This window comes from Trachemys scripta, chromosome 8 (assembly GCF_013100865.1).
Source record: "Trachemys scripta elegans isolate TJP31775 chromosome 8, CAS_Tse_1.0, whole genome shotgun sequence".
NCBI lineage: Eukaryota > Metazoa > Chordata > Testudines > Emydidae > Trachemys > Trachemys scripta.
Window position 1 is genome coordinate 35,691,749 of NC_048305.1, and position 20,045 is coordinate 35,711,793.

The 20,045-nt window shown below is 46.7% G+C and overlaps 1 protein-coding gene across 1 annotated transcript in view; it reads right to left on the minus strand.

Moving 5' to 3' along the window:
* NRG2 (neuregulin 2) overlaps positions 1–20,045 on the minus strand; it is a 331,862-nt gene that overhangs the window by 27,252 nt on the left and 284,565 nt on the right. The window contains exons 6-7 of the mRNA XM_034778371.1: positions 1,391–1,467; positions 1,065–1,123 (exon numbers count right to left, since the gene is read on the minus strand). Of these exons, the coding sequence (XP_034634262.1) occupies positions 1,065–1,123; positions 1,391–1,467 (136 nt within the window). The remainder of the gene's footprint in view (positions 1–1,064; positions 1,124–1,390; positions 1,468–20,045) is intronic.

Genomic DNA, 20,045 nt, shown 5'->3' on the forward strand with positions numbered 1-20,045 from the left:
ACTGAGATCAGAATTTCCCCCTGAGTTTTACACTCCCACTACAAACAGGGACCTAGTAAAAATGAAGAACTCAGTCATCTAAGTCAGGCACTTCCCTGCGTCGGAGGCAGTGTAAGGCTGCCATATCCCATGGGGAGATGTGGGAGGAACTCTGTCTCAGGGAGGGATATCTATGGCTACACCCCTTCAGGAAGTGCACTACCCAGAACTTCTGAAAGGAACAGCCATAATCCAGCCCTTAGAGAAGACTTCAGGGTTTGACCCAAAGCTCACAATGGGTAATCTCAATTTCACAATGAGTGAAGCTTGGCTTAGCTGCTGGAAAAGTAAACAGTCTAGTCTCTGAGAAAATGCAAGGAAATATTGTGAAGGCCAAAAGTATAACTGGGTTCAAAAAATAATTAGATAAGTTCCTGGACGGTAGGTCCATCGATGGCCAAGACTGCCAGGAGCTCAGACTGGATGACAGGGGATGTGTCACTTGATAAATTGACCTGTTCTGTTCATTCCCTGTGAAGCACCTGGCATTGGCCACTGTCAGAAGACAGGATACTGGGCTAGATGGACCACTGGTCTGACCCAGTATGGCCGTTCTTCTGAAGTAATTGGTGGTCTTCAGCCCAACCCTACCTATGATTCCCAAATTGGTACAGTGAAACTCACAGATCCCACTTTCAAAGTTCAGGAAAGGTTTCCTGTGTATTGTGCAAAGCAGTTCCTCATGTGATAATAATGTTAACAGAAGTTTCTTATTACTCAACCTGTTCCCCACAGCACACTTGAAAATCTTTGCTTATTTGGATTTTGCATGAAAAGAGCAAACTGTAAAATCCTACATTAAGTTTGATTACAAGTGAAAGCAAGAACCATTCAAAATGATTGTGAGACAGTGAGGGCTTTCATTTTCCTCTTAGCAGCACTCACTTAGCTCCCATTAATGTCAGCCAGAGCTAGGCGGGCATAAAAAGAGGAGAACGGGGCCCAAAGGAATGGAAGAACCTGCTTTAAAGATGTCACACAGTGCTACGATAATCAGGGAGAAAGAGAAGTAGAAAGAGACATACTGGAGAAGCTGACCATTGCGAAGTGCTCACACCGGTCCCCGGTGAATTCGATCGGACACCTAACGAAAGAAAGAAAACCAGAAAGAGAGAAACAAGATAGCAAAATGATATCAAAGTGGACTGAAATGTGGCCCCTCCTGATGCCACCTCAGATCCCTTCCACGATTCCTATGATTTGCTTTCAGCCTGATCCCTTACCTGTTTCCCTAAACCCTAACCCAAACATTATATCAAAACACACCCCTGGCTAGACCACTCTAAGTCCAGTGCTGTGCTGTGCCCAGGAGATTTAAGTAGTGTGGTGCATTTTTTGTCTTCAAACATACTTTGCTTAGGATCTGGCATGTACAATCGCAAAGGCAGTTTTTCCAAACATCTCTGTCCGAAGAATCCATTTGGACATCTGGAGGAGGAAAAGGGGACAAATCACAGAACAAATCTGGCAGCATCCTCGAGGCTATGGTTAGAAATAAAAGTGCATAGTGATGAATGGAAAAATAAAGTTAAAAGCTTTATGTACAGTTCCTGCATTCAATCTCTGCTTTGTTTAATCAGGCTTCCTTTATGTTAATATTCTGTTCTTTTCTAATCTCCAGCAGCCAGGTGTCAGCAAACCCATCTTTTCATTCTAGGCCAGCCACCTTCCTACTCACCTGCTGACTGCTAATCACCTCTACCAGCCCGCCACCTGGCAAGAGGGGTAGGCAGGCTCTGTGCTATTGAGCAACCTTCTCGGAGACTAGCGTTAATGTCACTATATACATAGACTGGCAGCAAGTACCACAGGGTGATAGAGCTATTTGGAAGTGGTGCACGGCAAGTGTCCTACTCCATCTAATGCTGTTACTCTCCAGAGGCACTGCAGGAAGCTCCAGCACTCTGCCAGGGGAAACAGTTGTGTTGGGGTTATGGAGAGAGCATTCTAAATGGTTTTCCATGGTAAGGGAAAGACAATAAAGCTTCACTGGAAGAAGCCCCTGAGAGTCTGTTCAGGTGCAGGGGTCTCATGACTCCCACAGTCACTATTACTGCACCAGGATGATCTGCAAGCACAGGGCCATATTCAGCCATCAGTTACACAAGTGCAAATCCAGAGGAACTCCACTCCAGTCATTACAGTGTGTAACAGAGTAGAGATTTTGCTTTGTGGCTCAGGCAGCTGCAAACCAGTGAAATGCCTGGACAAGATCCCTGAGTGTGTCTAGTTATTGGGGTTCAGTGTTGCGGGGCAGAGTTACACATGGGAGGCACTGGAACCATGACATTTAGCACCGATGCATGTAGCATGTTGTTGGCAAGGCCAGTCCAAAAGGATGGAAAAGTTGCTTTGTTGGAAGGTTCTTTTAACTTGACCCATAGGAATGAACCTCAAAAAGTTGGAGTTTGGAGGTTTAACCCTGAACAATTCAAATGATTCTCCAAAACCAATGAAGGCTCCTTTCTTCCTCGTTCTCCTTCTCCACCCTTTCTCCTACCCTAACCAGGTAGTTCCCCAACACTGTCCGTACCTGTCCCTGACCCTCCACTCTGTCTGTCTAACCCACACACCTCTCTCTCTCTGACCCCAAATGAGCTCTCTCATCACCCAACTCCCTCTCCTGGCACAGGCCGCCTACCCTTTGGTGACATCACAATGGCCAGGGTTGCCTCCTATTCAGTCAGCTGGGCTCCGGCTGGCAGCAGTCTTTGTATATTACACATTCTAGAGCTTAGGGTGACCAGATAGCAACTGTAAAAAATCAGGACGGGGGTGGGGGGTAATAGGAGCCTATATAAGAAAAAGCCCCCAAAATCGGGACTGTCCCTATAAAATCGGGACATCTGGTCACCCTACTAGAGCTGCAATACTCAGACTGAGGCTCGGGAGCTGCAAGTGGCTCTTTTAATGTGTCTCCCATGGTTCTTTGAGACACATGATATTAAAACACTGTGTGATTTAATTATTAACCAATCAGGATGCTTTTACTATGTTACTAACCAATTGTAGTTGATAAAATAATTATACTTGGTCAGTCATTTTGCGGTGACAATAATATAGATATAGATATAGATATAGATATAATAGTAAATGAACCAATGAAGTCACACGACTGTGGCTCTTTTGGGTAATGCTGATCGCTAATTTGGCTCCTGACCCACTGAGGTCTGAGTATCACTATTTTAGAGCCTCCCATTGTCAACCCTCCACCAGAATAGTTTGCCCCGGACTCTCATCCTGGGAAGATCCTAGTACTCATTAGATTGAAAAGAATTGTTGACCTACAGTGATGGCTAGATCCCTATCAGCCAACAAATCAGAGACCAAGAGATATGTTTCATTTAAGGGAGGAAAGTTGGAAGCTTGAGATTGGGGCTGTTTCCTGTTTCTCTGCCACTCCATTATATATGCCCCATCAAAGTTTCAGTTGTCTTGATATATTTTTAAATGTCTCCATTCAACCTGACCTCAAGGATGATTAGATTACGGTCAGCACTTTAGTTCTTATGTGTAATTTTTCTGTGATTCATGGGTAGACCTACTCTCATAATCATAGTAGCATCAGCATTTTTGGCTCACACAGGAAAAGGGAATTAGACACCAAATTCCTCCGCAGCATAACTTTGCTGACTTCACTGAAGTTACACCAGGGATGAATGTGATCTACTAGCTGCAGAGGGGCATGCTAGTTTTTATATAATGCTGACTGAATTACTGACAGCTCCATACTCCATAGAAAACAGACATCTTCCCTCCGCCAAATTCACACTAGTACTTTCTACCAGTCTACAGATAAATTACAGGAGAGAGGGAAGGAATTGTTTATTTTTTAACCATATGCAACATTTAGCATGATCAAAGCTTTTTAGTTCAAACACATGTTGACAGATTAACTCTGTACTGTTGCTCAAGGGCAAATAGAATTGTTTTTTCTTGCCAAGTGTATTCTTAATGAATACACTATGGATATACAAATAATTCAGTGGCAATTCAGTACAAGAAAAGAAAAGGGCTGCGTTTCAACTTCTTGTGTTTACTTGTTTAAAGTAATACTGTCAAATTGCTTTGGTCCTACATTTACCTGTTTTGAAAAGGAGGGAGGGGTTAGAAAGTGGAATGTTCGCCTGAACGCTTTAGAAATGGAGAGGATGTTGTTTTTTCTTTTTGATTGTAACTTTTCCCTCCCTTGTTGGAAACACAAACATATATGTGCTAGTGCATGAGGAGGGGTCCAGACCTCATTCCCCATCTGTGTGAGGGAGGGCTGTGCAGACTAGGGCTGCATGGTTCCCCATCTGTACTGCAGCAATTACCCAGAAGGGGAATGCAGACACCTCTGAGCTGGAGGACTCCCCTCGAACAGGGCATCCAAAGACAGTTTTCACCCAGCCTTGTCCCACTCACTCCTGAATGCGCTGTGTGGCGCTCTGGGGCAGCTGAGAGTCTCACGTTATACATTCAGACTCGGCTAGGAAGCTAGGCAGTTCAGTGTTTGTAACATGCTTTGTGAACCTTAAACTAAAGCCAGTATAGACGTGCAAAATATTATACATAGATTTTTGGGCCAGAAAGGCCCAGCAGATCATCTAGTCTGTCTTGTGTAATATAGGTCACCCAGATACCCCTGGCCTGAGCCCATTAACTTGTGATTGACAATCCAGGCTGGTCTTGATTTGAAGACTTCAAGAGATGGAATATTCGCTGCTTTCCTTGGTAGTTTGTTCCAGGGCTGATCACCCTCTGTTAGAAATTCATGCCTTGTTTCTAACTGGAATGTGCTTGGCTTGAACTTCCCGTTCTAGTTTTCTGTGCTAGCTCAATGAGCCCTTTAGTACCCAATATTTGCTCCTTATACACTGTAATCAAGTCAATCTCAATCTTCTCTTTGATCAGCTAAACAGACTGAGATCCCTATTCATTATTGGTTAGGATATTTTTACTATTACTAATGCTATTTTACTATTGCTAATAATTTGCAAATGCTGCTACTAGCCCCTGGCTGGAAACATCTCCACTTCAATGGGTAAGGCAATCCCACTGTGTCATTGTCTCAGGTTCCCAGAGGAGTCAATTCATAGTCACACAACCTGTTCTGAAAGTGGTGCCATCGGGAGGAATATCATGGCATGTTTGAACATGACGACACTAGACATAGGCTATGGCTACGCTACAGCTTACGTCAGTATAAGTTATGTTGCTCAGGGGTGTAAATAAACCACCCCCTGAGTGCCGTAAGTTACACCGACCTAAGCACCGGTGTGGACAGCGCTATGTCAGCGGGAGAGCTTCTCCTGCCGCCATAGCTAGCGCCGCTCGTGGGGCTTGGAGTAATTAAGCAATGGGAGAGCTTTCTCCGGGTGACTTAGAGCATCTGCATTAGCAGCACTATAGCGGCACAGGTGTATCCATGCAGCTGCTCCACTGTAAGCTCTGTAGTGTAGCCATGGCCTCCAAAATCTGCTGTCAGGAGCAGCAGAGTCTGCGGTGCCATGTGCCAGTTTAGTTAGGCCAGTGGTGAAATGCCTGACTCCATCGCAGATGTCAGTGTATTTCAATATTCAGACACTTGGAGTCTACATAAAGTATGTCCACAGATGTCCTACTGCCAGAAGCTCCCTAGAACTGGGGGACAGCGGTGCCCTAACCTTGGCCCCACCCCACTGCCACACCCCTTCCCCCTGAGACCCTGCCTCTGCCCCCCAAATGGTTCCCTTTTGCTGCCTTATAATGCTAACCAGGGAGGATGCCTGGATGAATCCCAGCCCTCTGGATGGCTATGAACTCACCCTTTCATTAAGGGAACTATGGGTAAGTTAATCAGAGCCCCCCACGTAAGTCAGAGTTTTGGACTGAATGGCTGGAGGTGGCAGGAATTTGTGGATCATGGGTGGCAATTTTATTTTGTGGAAATGGAACCAGTCTTTGGGTGGGGGGAGGGGAGGAAGCAGACATGTGACTCCTTATGGGGAAGGGAGGGCTGTTAGGGGAGGGAGGAGTGGGGAAGGAGGAGCAAAGGGTGTTGGGGCTGCAGCGAGGGGAGGGAGGTTATGGGGAGGGGCATAAACAGGGATAGATGGTAGGAGAGGCAAGAAAGATTATGGACTCAGGTGTGGGAGGCATGGCAACCCTCAGCTCTGCCAGTGCAACCCAACCCTCCCTGCATCCCCAGCTCTGCCAGTGCACCCCAACCCCATGTACCCCCAGCTCTGCCAGTGTACCCCAACCCCCTGAAACCCCAGCTCTGCCAGTTCACCCCAACCCCCTGCATCCTTAACTCTGCCAGTGCACCCCAACCCCCTGCACCCTCAACTCTGCCAATTCACCCCAACCCCCCTGCACTCCCAGTTCTGCCAGTTCACCCCAACCCTCTGCACCCTCAACTCTGCCAGTTCACCCCAACCCCCCTGCACCCTCAACTCTGCCAGTGCACCCCAATGCCCATACCCTCATCTCTGCCACTGCACCCCAACCCCCATACCCTCAGCTCTGCCAGTAAACCCCAACCCCCCATGCATCACTAGCTCTACCAGTGCACCCCAACACCTTTGCACCACCAGCTCTGCCAGTGCACCCCAACCCCCCTGCAATCGAACACTATTCCACTTTGCTCCAGGCACTGCACATGAGTTGTTTTATAGGAGAAGGGAGGCAATAGAAACGTTTGTATACCAAAGAGTGAAGAGTTCAGGGAGATGCGTTCCCTAATTGTGGTGGAGAGGCCCAGCTACAGTAGTGGGGAGGGGGCCAGGCTGGAGGCGAGGAAACACTCTGAATGGGTCAGGGGCATAGCTTGGGAGGCATACTGAAGCACAACTGGTGGGCACAGCTGATGTGTGTGCAGGGTGGGGATGGGGGGAGCTGGCTCAGTATGCTAACTGTGGGACACGATATAAACAATTGCCTAAATGACTACTAACCGAGCTTTTCCTGGACATTTTTCCTAGGAAATTCAATGGCAAAATAATAATAATAATAATAATAATGCAGAATTAAGATTGGTTGGTGGTAGGTCATCCCCTTGAAGACTGCTGAGTCAAGCAAAACTTGAACATCTGAAAATGAGGAAATTTCACAGTTAAGTTTACCCGTGCAACCTTAACTCTGCCCTCTTTCAGCAATGCCCCAATACGTGCTGTTAACATGCACACACCTTTACACTGCCAACCCCCCAGTTGCTGAACCTTTGCCTCCTTTTACAACCCATTCATTCTCACCCACCACACACACACAAAAAAAGGGGTGGGGGGAGAAGTCAAAAAAGCAAACAGAATGTTGGGAATCATTAAGAAAGGGATAGATAATAAGACAGAAAATATCATATTGCACACTTGCATCTGAAGAAGTGAGGTTCTTACCCACGAAAGCTTATGCTCCCAGTACTTCTGTTAGTCTCAAAGGTGCCACAGGACACTCTGTTGCTTTTTACAGATTCAGACTAACACGGCTACCCCTCTGATATTGCCTCTATATAAATCCATGGTACATCCACATCTTGAATACTGCATGTGGATGTGGTCACCCCATGTCAAAAAAGATATATTGGAATTGGAAAAGATTCAGAAAAGGGCAAAAAAAATTATTAGGGATATGGAACAGCTTCCATATGAGGAGAGATTAATAACACTGGACTTTTCAGCTTGTAAAAGAGATGATTAAGGAGGGATATGATTGAGGTCTATAAAATGATGACTGGTGTGGAGAAAGTAAATAAGGAAGTGTTATTACTCTGTCTTATAAGTAGGGATGAAATTAATAGGCAGCAGGTTTAAAACAAAGAAAAGGAAGTATTTTTTCACACAACACACAATCAACCTGTGGAACTCTTTGGCAGAGGATGTTGTGAAGGCCAAGACTATAACAGGGTTCAAAAAAGAACTAGATAAGTTCACGGAGGATAGGTCCATCAATGGTTATTAGCCAGGATGGGCAGAGATGGTGTTCCTAGCCTCTGTTTGCCAGAAGCTGGGAATGGGCAACAGGGTATGGATCACTTGATGATACCTGTTCTGTTCATTCCCTCTGGGGCACCTGGCACTGGCCACTGTCAGAAGACAAGATACTGGGCTAGATGACCTTTGGTCTGGCCCAGTATGGCCGTTCTTATGTTATGTAAGTTGCCCACGTCATCTTCCCTCTACTGTCTTCAAGTGAAGTGTTTCTTAAACTATATACAAGTGGCATTTCTTCTGGGGAATTGGCTGTGTGACAGTGTACGCCAGGATCTGGAACCTCCTGAATTATACAGTCCCCAGGGCCAGTGTGAGCGGGTGCTATGTGCATATTAAGACACTGCTTGAAGAGGGCAGAGGGAAGGTGGCATGGGCAACTTTTTTTTCTTTTTGTCCTTTAACAGTGTTCAATAGAATCCTGTGGGTCAGAGTGAGTGGGCTATAAAAGGATGTGAAGAGCTTGTACATTTCAGCAATGGGGCATGGGCAGACAAAAGGTGTGTGTGTTAACAGGGTGTACTGGGACTGTGCTGAAAAAGGGCAGAGTTAAGGTTGCATGGGTACTTTGCATTTCTTGGTTTTCAGATGTTCGAATTTTACTGAACTCAGCATTCTGCAAGGGGATGACCCACCTCCAAGCAAGCTTCACTCTGTGTTAACAGTTTTTTGCCACTGAATTTATTTTGTGATAGCACCTAAAGTCCTCACACAGGCTGGGATCCACTGTGTTAGGCAATCACTATACAAACATACAGTAGAACCTCAAAGATACGAACACCAGAGTTATGGACTTACCGGTCAACCGGATGCCATGTGAAACCAGTAGTTATCCATCAGGCAGCAGCAGACACAAAAAACAAAAAGCAAACACTGTACTGCCTTGGGACTTTAACCCTGGGGCTCATGGCTTCAGCCATGGGATGTTGGGGCGGTTAGGGCTCCAGGTGGAGGGGGCTCGGGACATCTGACTCTTGGGCTTTAGACCCGGGGGAGCGCTGGAGCTCAGGGCTTCAGCCTCACAACTCCATTCCTGGCTTCAGCCCCGTGGGGATCATCAGGGCTCAGGGATTCAGCCCCATGGCTCCGTTCTTGGCTTCAGCTCCATGGGGGTCACTGGGGCTCGGGGCTTTAGCTACAAGAGGAGCACCGGTTTCTGGCCCCTAGGGGTCCCCCCCCCATACCTAGAGCGGGAGTTCCTGAAACCAGGAGCGGAGTGGTGGGGAGCCCCGAGCCCCAGCCCCACCCCCTCCCACGAGGCTAAAGCCAGGAGTGGAGCCATGAGGCTGAAGCTCCAAGCCTCAGAACTCCCCCCAGGTCTAAAGCCCTGATCCCTGGTGCTCTCGTGGGGCAAAAGCCTGGAGCCCCCCACCCAGAGCTCCAGTGGCCCCTAGGGTCAGAAGCCCCAACCCCCCCCCCCCCCACTACCACCTGGAACCGTGACCCCACCCTACCCTGAAGTTGCAGTCCCAACTCCCCCATGGCTGAAGTCCGTAATGTCTTGTTCAGGGTTATAGAACATTTCAGAGTTACAAACAACCTCCATTCCCGAGGTGTCCGTAACTCTGAGATTCTACTGTATAAAAAAAGAAAGTCACCGCCCCAGAGAATTCAAAGTCTGCCAAGCCTATTTGCAGGTAGTGGGCCAGAACTAGAACATTATTGTATTTGCAGGTCACTCAGGAAAGATTGAAAAATGAGAGGAGAGGGGCAGAGGGAATAAATCCCAGCGGAAGAAACTGGCGAGAAATTAAGCAGCAAAATAAATATATAGCGTCTGTGAAAAAAGATACCCGGGGAAATTCTAATGCAATAACAGCTACTGTATACACCATCTCCAGGTCTCACTGCTAAGAGCCTAGCAGTCGAGGGCAGAAAGAACCGTCCATGCATAATGTGGTACATACCCCGGGCTCCCCATTGTGTAGAAAAATGTCGGCTTTTATTTTTTACTTATATTGAATCATTGTTGGAAAAATACCAGGTTTGAAGCAATAGGACAGAAAAACTTGTGAACCTGAGCAAGTTTTGTGAATGCCAAAATTAGTTTGCATGATCACAAAACCCCCAACTTCTCAAGGTTTACCCATCCTTAATACAGTCGTACAGCTGAGCCTCGGCTGGCTGTGGCAATCTACTGAGACACCATCACACCACACGCATTCTGCATTCATTAGCTCATTGATTTTAGAGGCGAGCTTCCTGAGCTATAAGGCTGCACCTGGAAAGTGTGAAGTATCTGACACCATCTTCAGCCAGGGCTCCCTTTGTTACCTGAGTCCCTGCTGCACTAAATGTATGAAGAGGGATATCATTTCCTTAGTATTGTCCTCCAACAGGTTACAGCCCAGATTCTCCAGCCTTTGCAGATATGGGCCTGCAGATCTGACTGGAAATACAGCATAAATGTTTAACAGGTAGGGTAATTAACCCTTGGAACAATTAGCAAGGATCAAAGTGGATTCTCCATCACTGACAATTTTTAAATCAAGATTGGATGCTCTGCTAAAACACATGCTCTAGGGATTATTCCGGGGCAGGTCTCTGGCCTGTGTTATACAGGGGGTTAGACTAGATGGTCCCAATGGTCCCGTCTGGCCTTGGAATCTAGGAATCCAGGAAGTATACCGCAGAACAATGAGAACCGTGGTGTCTCTTGCTCCACGTGGCAGGAGGGGGTGAGATGGGAAGCAGCGTGCTCTTCCCCTGGGATCCAGCACATGCTGCAGGGATTTGGTAACCTCTGGGGTCCGGGCATTGTTAGTGACAAAGCATGTTGTCTTACATACAGAATGCGCAGAATGCTGACATTCCAGAAGGCTGCCATTGCTGTGTGCATGTGACCAGCCTTCAGCTGGGCTTTACCTGCAAAGCCTTTGCTGGCTGTCCCAGGTCTCTCTCAGAGCTGGGTGCACCCATTAAGTTCCAAAGTTCCTGCGTGGCCCATCTCGGGGGTAGGGTCTTTCCACAACTAGCATCTCCCTCGTTCCCAATCTTACTCTCAGCTGTGGGCTGGTACCACCGCAGGCCCCGCATGGCAGGGGGTAGGCACAGGCTACCCTCAGCTGCACCAACCTGTGGGGAGCACAATGTCTTGTCCCACTCCCTGGTCCACCTGGGGAGCACTCAGGGGCCACCATCTTTTAACTCAATTCCCTCTCTGTGCCTGGCCAGCTCCATGTGCCTGTTTGGTAGGGGATTGGCGTCATTGGCCTGCCTCTGCCCTTTCCCCTTCGGCGTGATCTGCACCCCCACAGGCTGACGAGAGAGGACCTCTATGCTCCCCCAAACAGTAGGACTATCACCGTCCTTGTCCCTCATTCAGAGCATACATTGGGGGAGGGAAGGCCCCTTGCATACCCACATGGAGTGAGGGACCGTCTGGTCCCTGTTTCAAAGCAGATACAACTAATCTCTGCCCACTGCTATAACATGGCTCTGAGAGGGATCTTTATGGGCTTGTCTACACATAAAATGCTACAGCTGCAGCACTTCAGTGTAGACCTACCTGCAGAGAGGCGGAAGAATTCTTCCAGCAGCCTAGTGCCGTCTACACTAAGGTTAGGGCGTATGGCTGCCTCTCTCAGGGGGGTGGATTTTTCACACATCTGAGAGATGTAGCTATGGCGATGGAAGTTCCCAGTGCAGACCAGCCCTGTGTGTCAGTTTTACCTGCCCACTTTCAGGTGATACCAGCCTCTAACAACTGGCACATTCCCTTTGCTCTCTGCATTGTTTCTTTAATTAAGATCACAATACCCATTTGGGAAACTCCTCAGAATAGAACGTAATCTGTCACTAAGAAGAGCATGAAAATGAAGGTGGTTTAATTTACGAGGATATGGAGAAAATGTAGCAAAAGGACACCTGGCACTTAAATAAGTGAATGGAGAATTGTTTCAGGCATGCTGCTTAGTTGTGCAGAGGGCTGAAAAAGAGCATTGTTCTGTCATTATCCCCCAACCAGTCCCAGAGAATCATGCACTGAGCGCACCGACAGGCTGTGCTCCACAAAACAGCCGCCAAGAAGAGGAGAAAGCAGTGCGAGCAAATGCCAAGGCCTTATCCAGGCACCTGCTGTACAGTAAGGGCCGAACTGCAACTGGCCCACTTCCATGCCTACTGAAGACAACGGCACAGCTCCCATTGGCTTCAGCTGCAGCAGGGTAGAGTTCCAGGCTGTTTCTTAAAAAGGGTTTTACAGAATCTGTTGCTCATTAACCAGGTTCCCCGGGAGCACGACGGGACGGGTGGGGAGCGGAACATACCCCGCAGCGTCAGGAACCTCAGCAAAAGAACCGAAAAGTGTAACTGCCCCAAATCAGCCTGGACACAGCGACATTTCATCTTACTGTTGACTTTTTGCATGGTAGACAGTCCAGGACCGGCTGGCTAAGGGATTTGGCATGGGAGATGGGGATTTTCACCTCTAGCTCACCAGTTTCTACCCAGCCCAGATTAGCATCCAATGGCTATTTGGTGACCTATGTGATATGAGGTAGTGGGCATCAGTCTCGTTCCTAGTGGATGTGTGGCCACATAGGTATATGTGTCCACTCTAGGCATCCTTGGTCCTGCCTCAGCTCCGGGGGCTGGAGCCGGTCTCCTCTGAAGGTTCCTTCCAGCCCTATGTTTCTAGGATTCCATAACCAAACCACCACTGCTAGGACTACTGGCCCCCTGGTCAGCAGAGAGGCCATGCACAGCGTAGGAAAGAGACTGAATCCTATAGCTGTCCGAATTATTCATTGCAAATAAATTATCCAAATAATTTAGCCCTTCTATCTGTTTGCAAATTGTTCACAAACAGACCCTGAACTCTGCCAATGTATTTATTGTTCTTGCCGTGCATGTCAATTATCACCTTATTGACTGTTTGTAACCTGGTCATTTCACTGCTTGTTGTTTGTGGTATGTGACTGGTCAGCTACATCACATGGCATTGCCTCTGTGCCCCTCCCCCTGCCCCTCTTCCCCCGCCCCCCTGATGGGATGATTGAAGCTTTTTAAAATAGGGGAATAATGAAAAATAAATGGCAAGTTGTTTGCACCATAATTTGCATGCCTGGGATGGAGGGAGGATGTTGTAGCTATAACTGTGTCATTGTGGATTTTATAAATCTGACCCTGGACTCAGGGATATTGAGAGAAACACTTAATAAATCAAAAATAAATAAAATATAAATAAAATATTAGTTGCTCCTGAAGCTCTGAGGTAGGAATTGTTGGAGAAGCAGCAGCAGAATACAGATCAGGGTGCTGAGAAAGAAACAAATCAGTGATTGCAGAGAAAGGGGAGCACTTGAGCGAAGACTAACTAAAGGAGGCTCATGTCACTTTCCCAGCAGAGGACAACTTATCATTTTCTTGTCCCAGTCACATTATTAAGTTGATTGAGAAGCACTCCATGGATCCTGACACTGTGAAGAAGATGAACTGTAGATACTAAGCGAGGCAGCTGTGACGGTGGGGAGACCTTGGATGCAAAATATCAGCTTGACACAGCAAAGGTGGTACTACGCATAAGGGCTGGGGGTGTCCATGAAATGTTGCAAAATTCTGTGGATTTTTTTCTCCCATAGTGTGTGGATTTATTAGGAAAATATAAATGGGAATCTGTGGAATTTTGAAGCAACCTGACTCATAAAACATGGAAAATGCTTGGTTTTTTTAGCAAATTATTTATGTACATTTTTGAGTAGTTTTCAATCAAATTGACTATTTATGTCACACACTTCCCTCTTTTTAAAATCTTTCCCCACCTCTGACATCTTTCATTTTCAGCTTGTGATTGTCCAAACCTCTAGACCTTTCCTCTCCCATAATCTTATGCTGAGGGCCAAAACAAGGGTTAGAATGTTCATTTATTGGCATCTTTAAATCTTGCAAGCTGATTCTTGAAAAAATGATCTTTCATAATTTTGGTTCGGTAAGGCAATTGATGGTTTCTGGTCCCATGTAATTTAGAAGCTGAGCACCAGGTCCTCGCCCATGTTACAGTCCCTTTCTACAACACTACTAACTAGAGCTGGGTAAAAAAAAATTGGATTAAATTATTTCCTTGCCAAAAAAAATGCAGATTCAGGTTGATCAAAACATTTAGTGCATCTGTATCAAATTCAATGAATTGCTTCAGATGAAAAAAATGCAAAAAAGGCAAAACGTTTTGTTTAGCAACAGTTAGACCTTTCCCTTAGAAACAACTTTTTTTAAATTTTACACAAAAGCAAAACAAAATATTTTGTTCCACCCAACACGAAATTCAATCAACTTGTTTGGTTCCCAAAACATTTGTTTTTACATTTCATTTTCGGTCAACCTGAAACAAGTTTTTTGGTTGTTTGTTTTTCAGTCTTTCAGTCTGGCCACCAAACTGCAAAACTGGTTATTTGCACAACTGTATTGATGATGTTGAAAGGTCATAAAACTGCCTTAACTGGGCAGCTGAGTACTCCACTGTAGGAGAATCCTGGCTTAGTGTAACCCTCCAACCCACAGCAGAGGGTGCATGCCAGTACATGGAAAGGTAATAGAGTTGCCTAGTGCCGAGTTTTTGACCAGAAAGTCTGGTCAAAAAGGGTCTCTGACAGCGTCCGGTCAGATCCACTGACCGGACACCCAGTGTCTGGTTCCTGCGGGCAGGGGAGGCGGTGGGTCATCACCTGCTGCAGCCCCCGCTCAGCCAGGGCCACCGCCTATCTGCATTGGGCGGCTGCAGCTCCCAGCCCCAGCTCCACAGGCGAGTCCTTCCTGATCCCGGTGGCAAGGTGGGAGGGGAAAAGCAGCAAGTGACAGGAGGGAAGAGGCGTGGATGGAGTGCGTGGCCTCGGGGGGGGGGGGGAAGAGGCAGGGTGGAGCCTCATGTGAAGCGTCAGCAGGGTTGGGGCTTTGTGGGGGAATAGGCAGGGCATGGGTGGGGCCTCAGGGAGAAGAGGCAGGCCGGGGCAGGTTCCGGCACTCCTGCTGGAGTGTCTGGTCTTCAATTATTACCAAGTTGGCAATCCTAAAGGGTAAGAGAGCATGGGTGGTGCACTATTGTGCATTGGTGATCCCCAAGTGGTGCAATGGAGTCTAAGGATCTGCTAGCCAACCCTCAATTTGAGCAACCCTAAGGCTGCTCTAGCTTGTGCCAAGGAGCTGAAGCGCCCCATGGCTGTCCCCAAGACCACGGGAGTGCATGAATGGTGCACAGCCACCTCTGACCTCTCCCCTCTCATGAACTCAGCTCATCCATACCCAGTGATCAGGGCCCATCACCATGTTCCAGCCCAGTAGCTGATGTGTGCTGGGATCCTCTAGCTGAGGCTGGAGATTTGTCTGACCGACTGCAGATGTTCTTAAGGACTCTGGAATTGAGTTTGAGGATTATTTTTATCTTTGGGGGAAGCTATAAGGCCCATTTCTAAGACTTTTCCTAGCAGGGTCATCTGGGGCTTGAACTATGATTCTTCCCACCCCGACTTCCCCCAGGGTCAGAGGCTCTTCATTTTATTAGTGCTGTTGGGTCAATTGTGTATATATATATACACACTATATATAGTGCTATAGTCCTTTTTAGTTTATATGCCTACAGGCTGCAATATACCTGGGGCCTGTCACACCTCTCTAAGGTTTAATTTCAGGTGGTCTGTTTGCAGATTCAGGATGGCAGCACTGCCTGGGGCATAAGCAGGTTTTCTTTGCAACCAAAATGTGTAGATGTTTTTATTTATTTTACATGAAAGCCTAAATTATGCAAACCCTCTGCAAAGACTCAAAAATTTATGGAGAAGTCTGCCACAGATTAGAAATTCCAGGGCATGTATTTCCAGTAACCCAAGTCTAGATTCCCCTCCCCCGCTCCCTCCAATGTTGAACTGTACTGAAATGTGGTTTTCCAGGCAAAAATTTCACTGCATTTTCCTCCCCAGGTTTTTGGTGGCTGGAAGGAGCAATTTGCTGATGACCCTGCTACAAAAGTTCAACCAAAAACATGGGCCACTCTGTCTTTCATATGGAAAATATCTGCACCATCTCAGGCATGAAGCCACTTCAGGAGAGGAATTAATTTCAGATGCCTACTGGCTCTTTTGCAGAGATAACATCCACAGAAAGACTCGCTTGTGATTGTGGACTACTCTAAATAATTAAATATGTTCCAGTAAGGTGACTAAGGAGATAAAAACACATGGTGGACAAGCGGAATGTTCCCAAGTCATATTTCCTGACTATTGAATCTCAGACGGGGAATATTGAAAAAGCTGATAACACCATGCTGGTGTAGGAGCCAGAATCTGCTTTCCGGACTGCTAAGGGAAAATAATACAGCCCAGAAGAAGGTCTTAGAATCCAAACATTGGATTCATTGCCAGCAATAAAGAGGAACAAAGACCGGGTTTGAAACGAGGTTTTTATCAACACTGTTTTCACTGCATTGCCTGATATGTTTTCTGGAGAGGCGGGCCCAATCCACAACATTTACCACTCTAAAGTCTTTGTGTTTTCCCATCTGGGGTTTTAATTCTGGTGCATTTTTTAATGTTAGGCAATGTTAATTTTTACATTTTAAGTGTCATAAACAGTCTGCTGTGATTCAAAAGTATTTTAACAGGCTGCACAATGAAAGGACCAATGCCCTACAACTCCATTTCTGTAGAGATGGGGGTGGATTTTAGGACAGGGACAGGGACAGGACCCATAATGTAGTGTGGAAAGGCTAAGAAGTATGGATCAAACCATTTATTCCTCCCCTCACCCCACCTCCCCTTTCTGAATTCTTCTCTGAACTTGTTATTTTCTCCCTCACCTGGAACCAGCTTTCCACATTTCTGCAGCTAATCAGACTGTCTTGATAGTCAGCATACAAGCATGTTCTGAAAGTATCTGCTCCGTAGTCTAATCTTTTGCTATTCTGTAGTGGAAGTCTTTTCTCTGTCGGTCACCAACTACCTACACTAAGAATGCCTCATTTTACAAGAAAAAATAAAATGTTCTGGAATTATGCATTGAATTTCAGATAGTTTATGTATAAATTCAAATGTCACACTAGTTACTAGAGAGCTAGTGGTTGTGCCTCCAATTCCCCAGGGACTGTAAATGACACTGGCCTGAAACCCAAAACTTGCCATATTCAGTCCCTGATCAGTGTTTAAAAATCCCTGCTAGACCAAGGGACCAGTAGCAGATTTAATGCCCAGTATCTCTGAGGACATCAGGATCAGAAATGAAGGTGTTACAGTGTAGGAAACCTGGGGTTCTAGTGGTACAGGGCTTTCTTTTCAAGCTCTGGCAGGTGAACAGTGATATTTTGGACCTTAGAAATCACTTCATTCTGATCAGTGCTTTGCTTTCCCCTCTCCCCACCCCCACACCCTTCAATCCCAGCACACTTTTAGCAGCCAATAAGTTGAGACTCATTAGAGATGCTAACCAGTGCATCATACCATCTGAAAACAAAAACTGCAGCTTTTAAATGGGATCATCTCTGTAGTATTTATGTCTATTTCTAGTGGTTCATGAGGCTTCGGCTGCTAAAATCATAATGGAATTCAAGTTAGGAAAAAAACTCCATGAGACAGCAATCACAATGTCCTAATTGTAAGATGTGCTCTTTCATGACTAGGCTAGGACCGCTTTGGCAAGACCAGTCCAAATGCTTTCAGACTAGTAAAGCTTTCCTCTGCACTGCTCCTGCACCAGTGATGTGAAGAGGGGGAAAAAACTTGTTCCCCTCCTTCCAAAGGGTACTTTCAGGGTGCCCAAACTGGCACCATTAAAGTCCAAACTGGCAACATACCACGAGCCAGAAGATCATCTCAGATGGGCATGTCATGGATGTAGTTCATAAACAATAAAATGTGTTCAGTCATAACAGCTGCATATTGATTTTGAGCCAGATTCACAGCTGATGAAAACGGGTATAGCGTCACTGCGATGAAACAAGCTATGCCAATTTATACCAGCTAAGGATCTGGCCTGTAAAGTTAAGCAAGCTGCGGATGCAGAGAACTGTCTAGTAAGTTTCAATATGTATTTCCCTCCATATAAAAATAGAAATAGGCCCAATTTGCCAAATTCAGATCTGGAGTCAAGCTTTCCCAAAGCAGGAGAGCATTCAGATCTAATACTAGATACTGGCTCAGCTCATTGTTCAGATGTAGTTCCAAGCCACAACCCTTGGATCCAGCCACGGATCCAGCCTTGTGATCCACCAATCTCTATATCCTGTGACAAGACAGACTATTGTTACACTGCATTTCCAAACCTGATCCAGAATATTGTTGCTGCACAACAATCTTGTAAGGCATTTTACAGCTTCTCCTGCATTTCCTCCAGGGAATGCTAAGGCTAAAAGGACCTGATATTATGAGGTGCTGAGCCCACACAATTCCAGCTGAAGTCAGTGGGAGCTGAAGGCTCTTGGCACCTCTGAAAATCAAGCCCATGATATATAAGGGCTATTGGTGCTTTGCTCACATGGAAAGATTTGAGCTCACTGGATCAAGTATGCATCCAAGCTTTTCACCGCAGGGTCATAAATATGGGGAAAACAGGCTCTTTGGCTGAATATCAGCTCTTTGCTTGTGATCCCTGCCAAACAAAGGAGTGCCAAAGCATGCAAAATATGGTAGAAATAAACACACAAAAAACTTAACCAAACTTTGTTGACCTTCCAAAATAGTTTGTAGTTTAGTCAGTTCAAGTACTTACTTGAAGCCAGACTTGTTAGCCTATCCCTGACTGAAACAGATCTGAGCAATTGCCATGTTTACTTCATGTTACAACGTAGCGGGGGCTGGATAGAAAGCCAGGGAGACTTAATCTTCTACAGAACTCGTGCACAGAGTTGATACAGCATACTCCGAGCGCCACCGGAACCCCCCTTCAGTGCCGCGCCCACACCGCCCCCTCGCCGAGCCCCGCGCAACTGGAGCCCGCCCCCCCAGCGCCGCGCCGCCGGAGCGCCACCCCCGCGGAATGCCGCGCTGCGCTCCCCCCACCGCCCCTTACCAGGTGCCGCCCCAAGCATGTGCTTGGGTGCCTGGTGCCTGGAGCTGGCCCTGCCTCCCACTCCCTGCCTTGCGGGTGGTCCTCAACTTTGAGACCACTTTAAAGGGTGAAGGCAGTTTAATCTCCAAGGCCTCTTCTGTTCTGTGCCTGTCTGCTTAGATTGCGGACTGTCTTGGTTATTTCTGCGGTGCAGACTTCTGATGCTGGCCGTTAGACTGAGCCCCTCAACCCATGTTTCACATAGGCTGCCAATGTGAAGCCACAAGATGGTATTAGCTTTGGGTTACTGCTGGCCTTGTCTAGGTTTGAGACAGTGATCTAGAGGTGAAAGGCTCTTATGGCAGATTACCAATCCCCTATACTGTGCACTTTCCCTCCACCCTCTCAAGAAAATTCCATGTCTATTGATGACTTAGTATGGCTCCCTGAGCTTTTTGTTGGTCCTAATATAAAAAGGAACACAGTAAACACAACACTTGATTCCCTTTCACTGATGCCCAAGAAGCCCTTTTGTAAACCAAGTCTGGTGTGGCGCTAGAGTTCTAAATGTCACATAGGAGACTCACTCACAAGCCTCATTCTTTAGCCTACCGGGCTGTGGGAGGAACGAGAAGGCCCCTAAGGGAGAGGGGGAAGAGAGAGGGCTTTGAGTCACTCATCAGGGTCCCCTCTGGTTGAGAAGTGAGAGTGAGATTTGCATGCTCCAAGGAAGGCCCCATCCATTCTTAACGGGGAGGATGGTGACTCTGATGCTGAACCTTGACCTAGGTTGGGGAAAGTTGCACAGGGAAATGCAGATCCCACCCTTCCCTGCAGCCGTAAGGGAAGGGGGAAGAGAGAAAACATCTTTTCAAACTTCCAGCATAATCGTATCCTTAAAGGAAGTTTCAATAGAAGTGACATATGGTTCTTGGGGATAAGTAGGGCCCTACCAAATTCACAGTCCATTCTGGTCAATTTCACAACCATAGGATTTGAAAATTAATCAATTTAACATTTTCAAAGGTTTACATCTGAAATTTCACAGTGTTGTAACCCTGGGGGTCCCAACCCAAAAGGGGGTGGAGT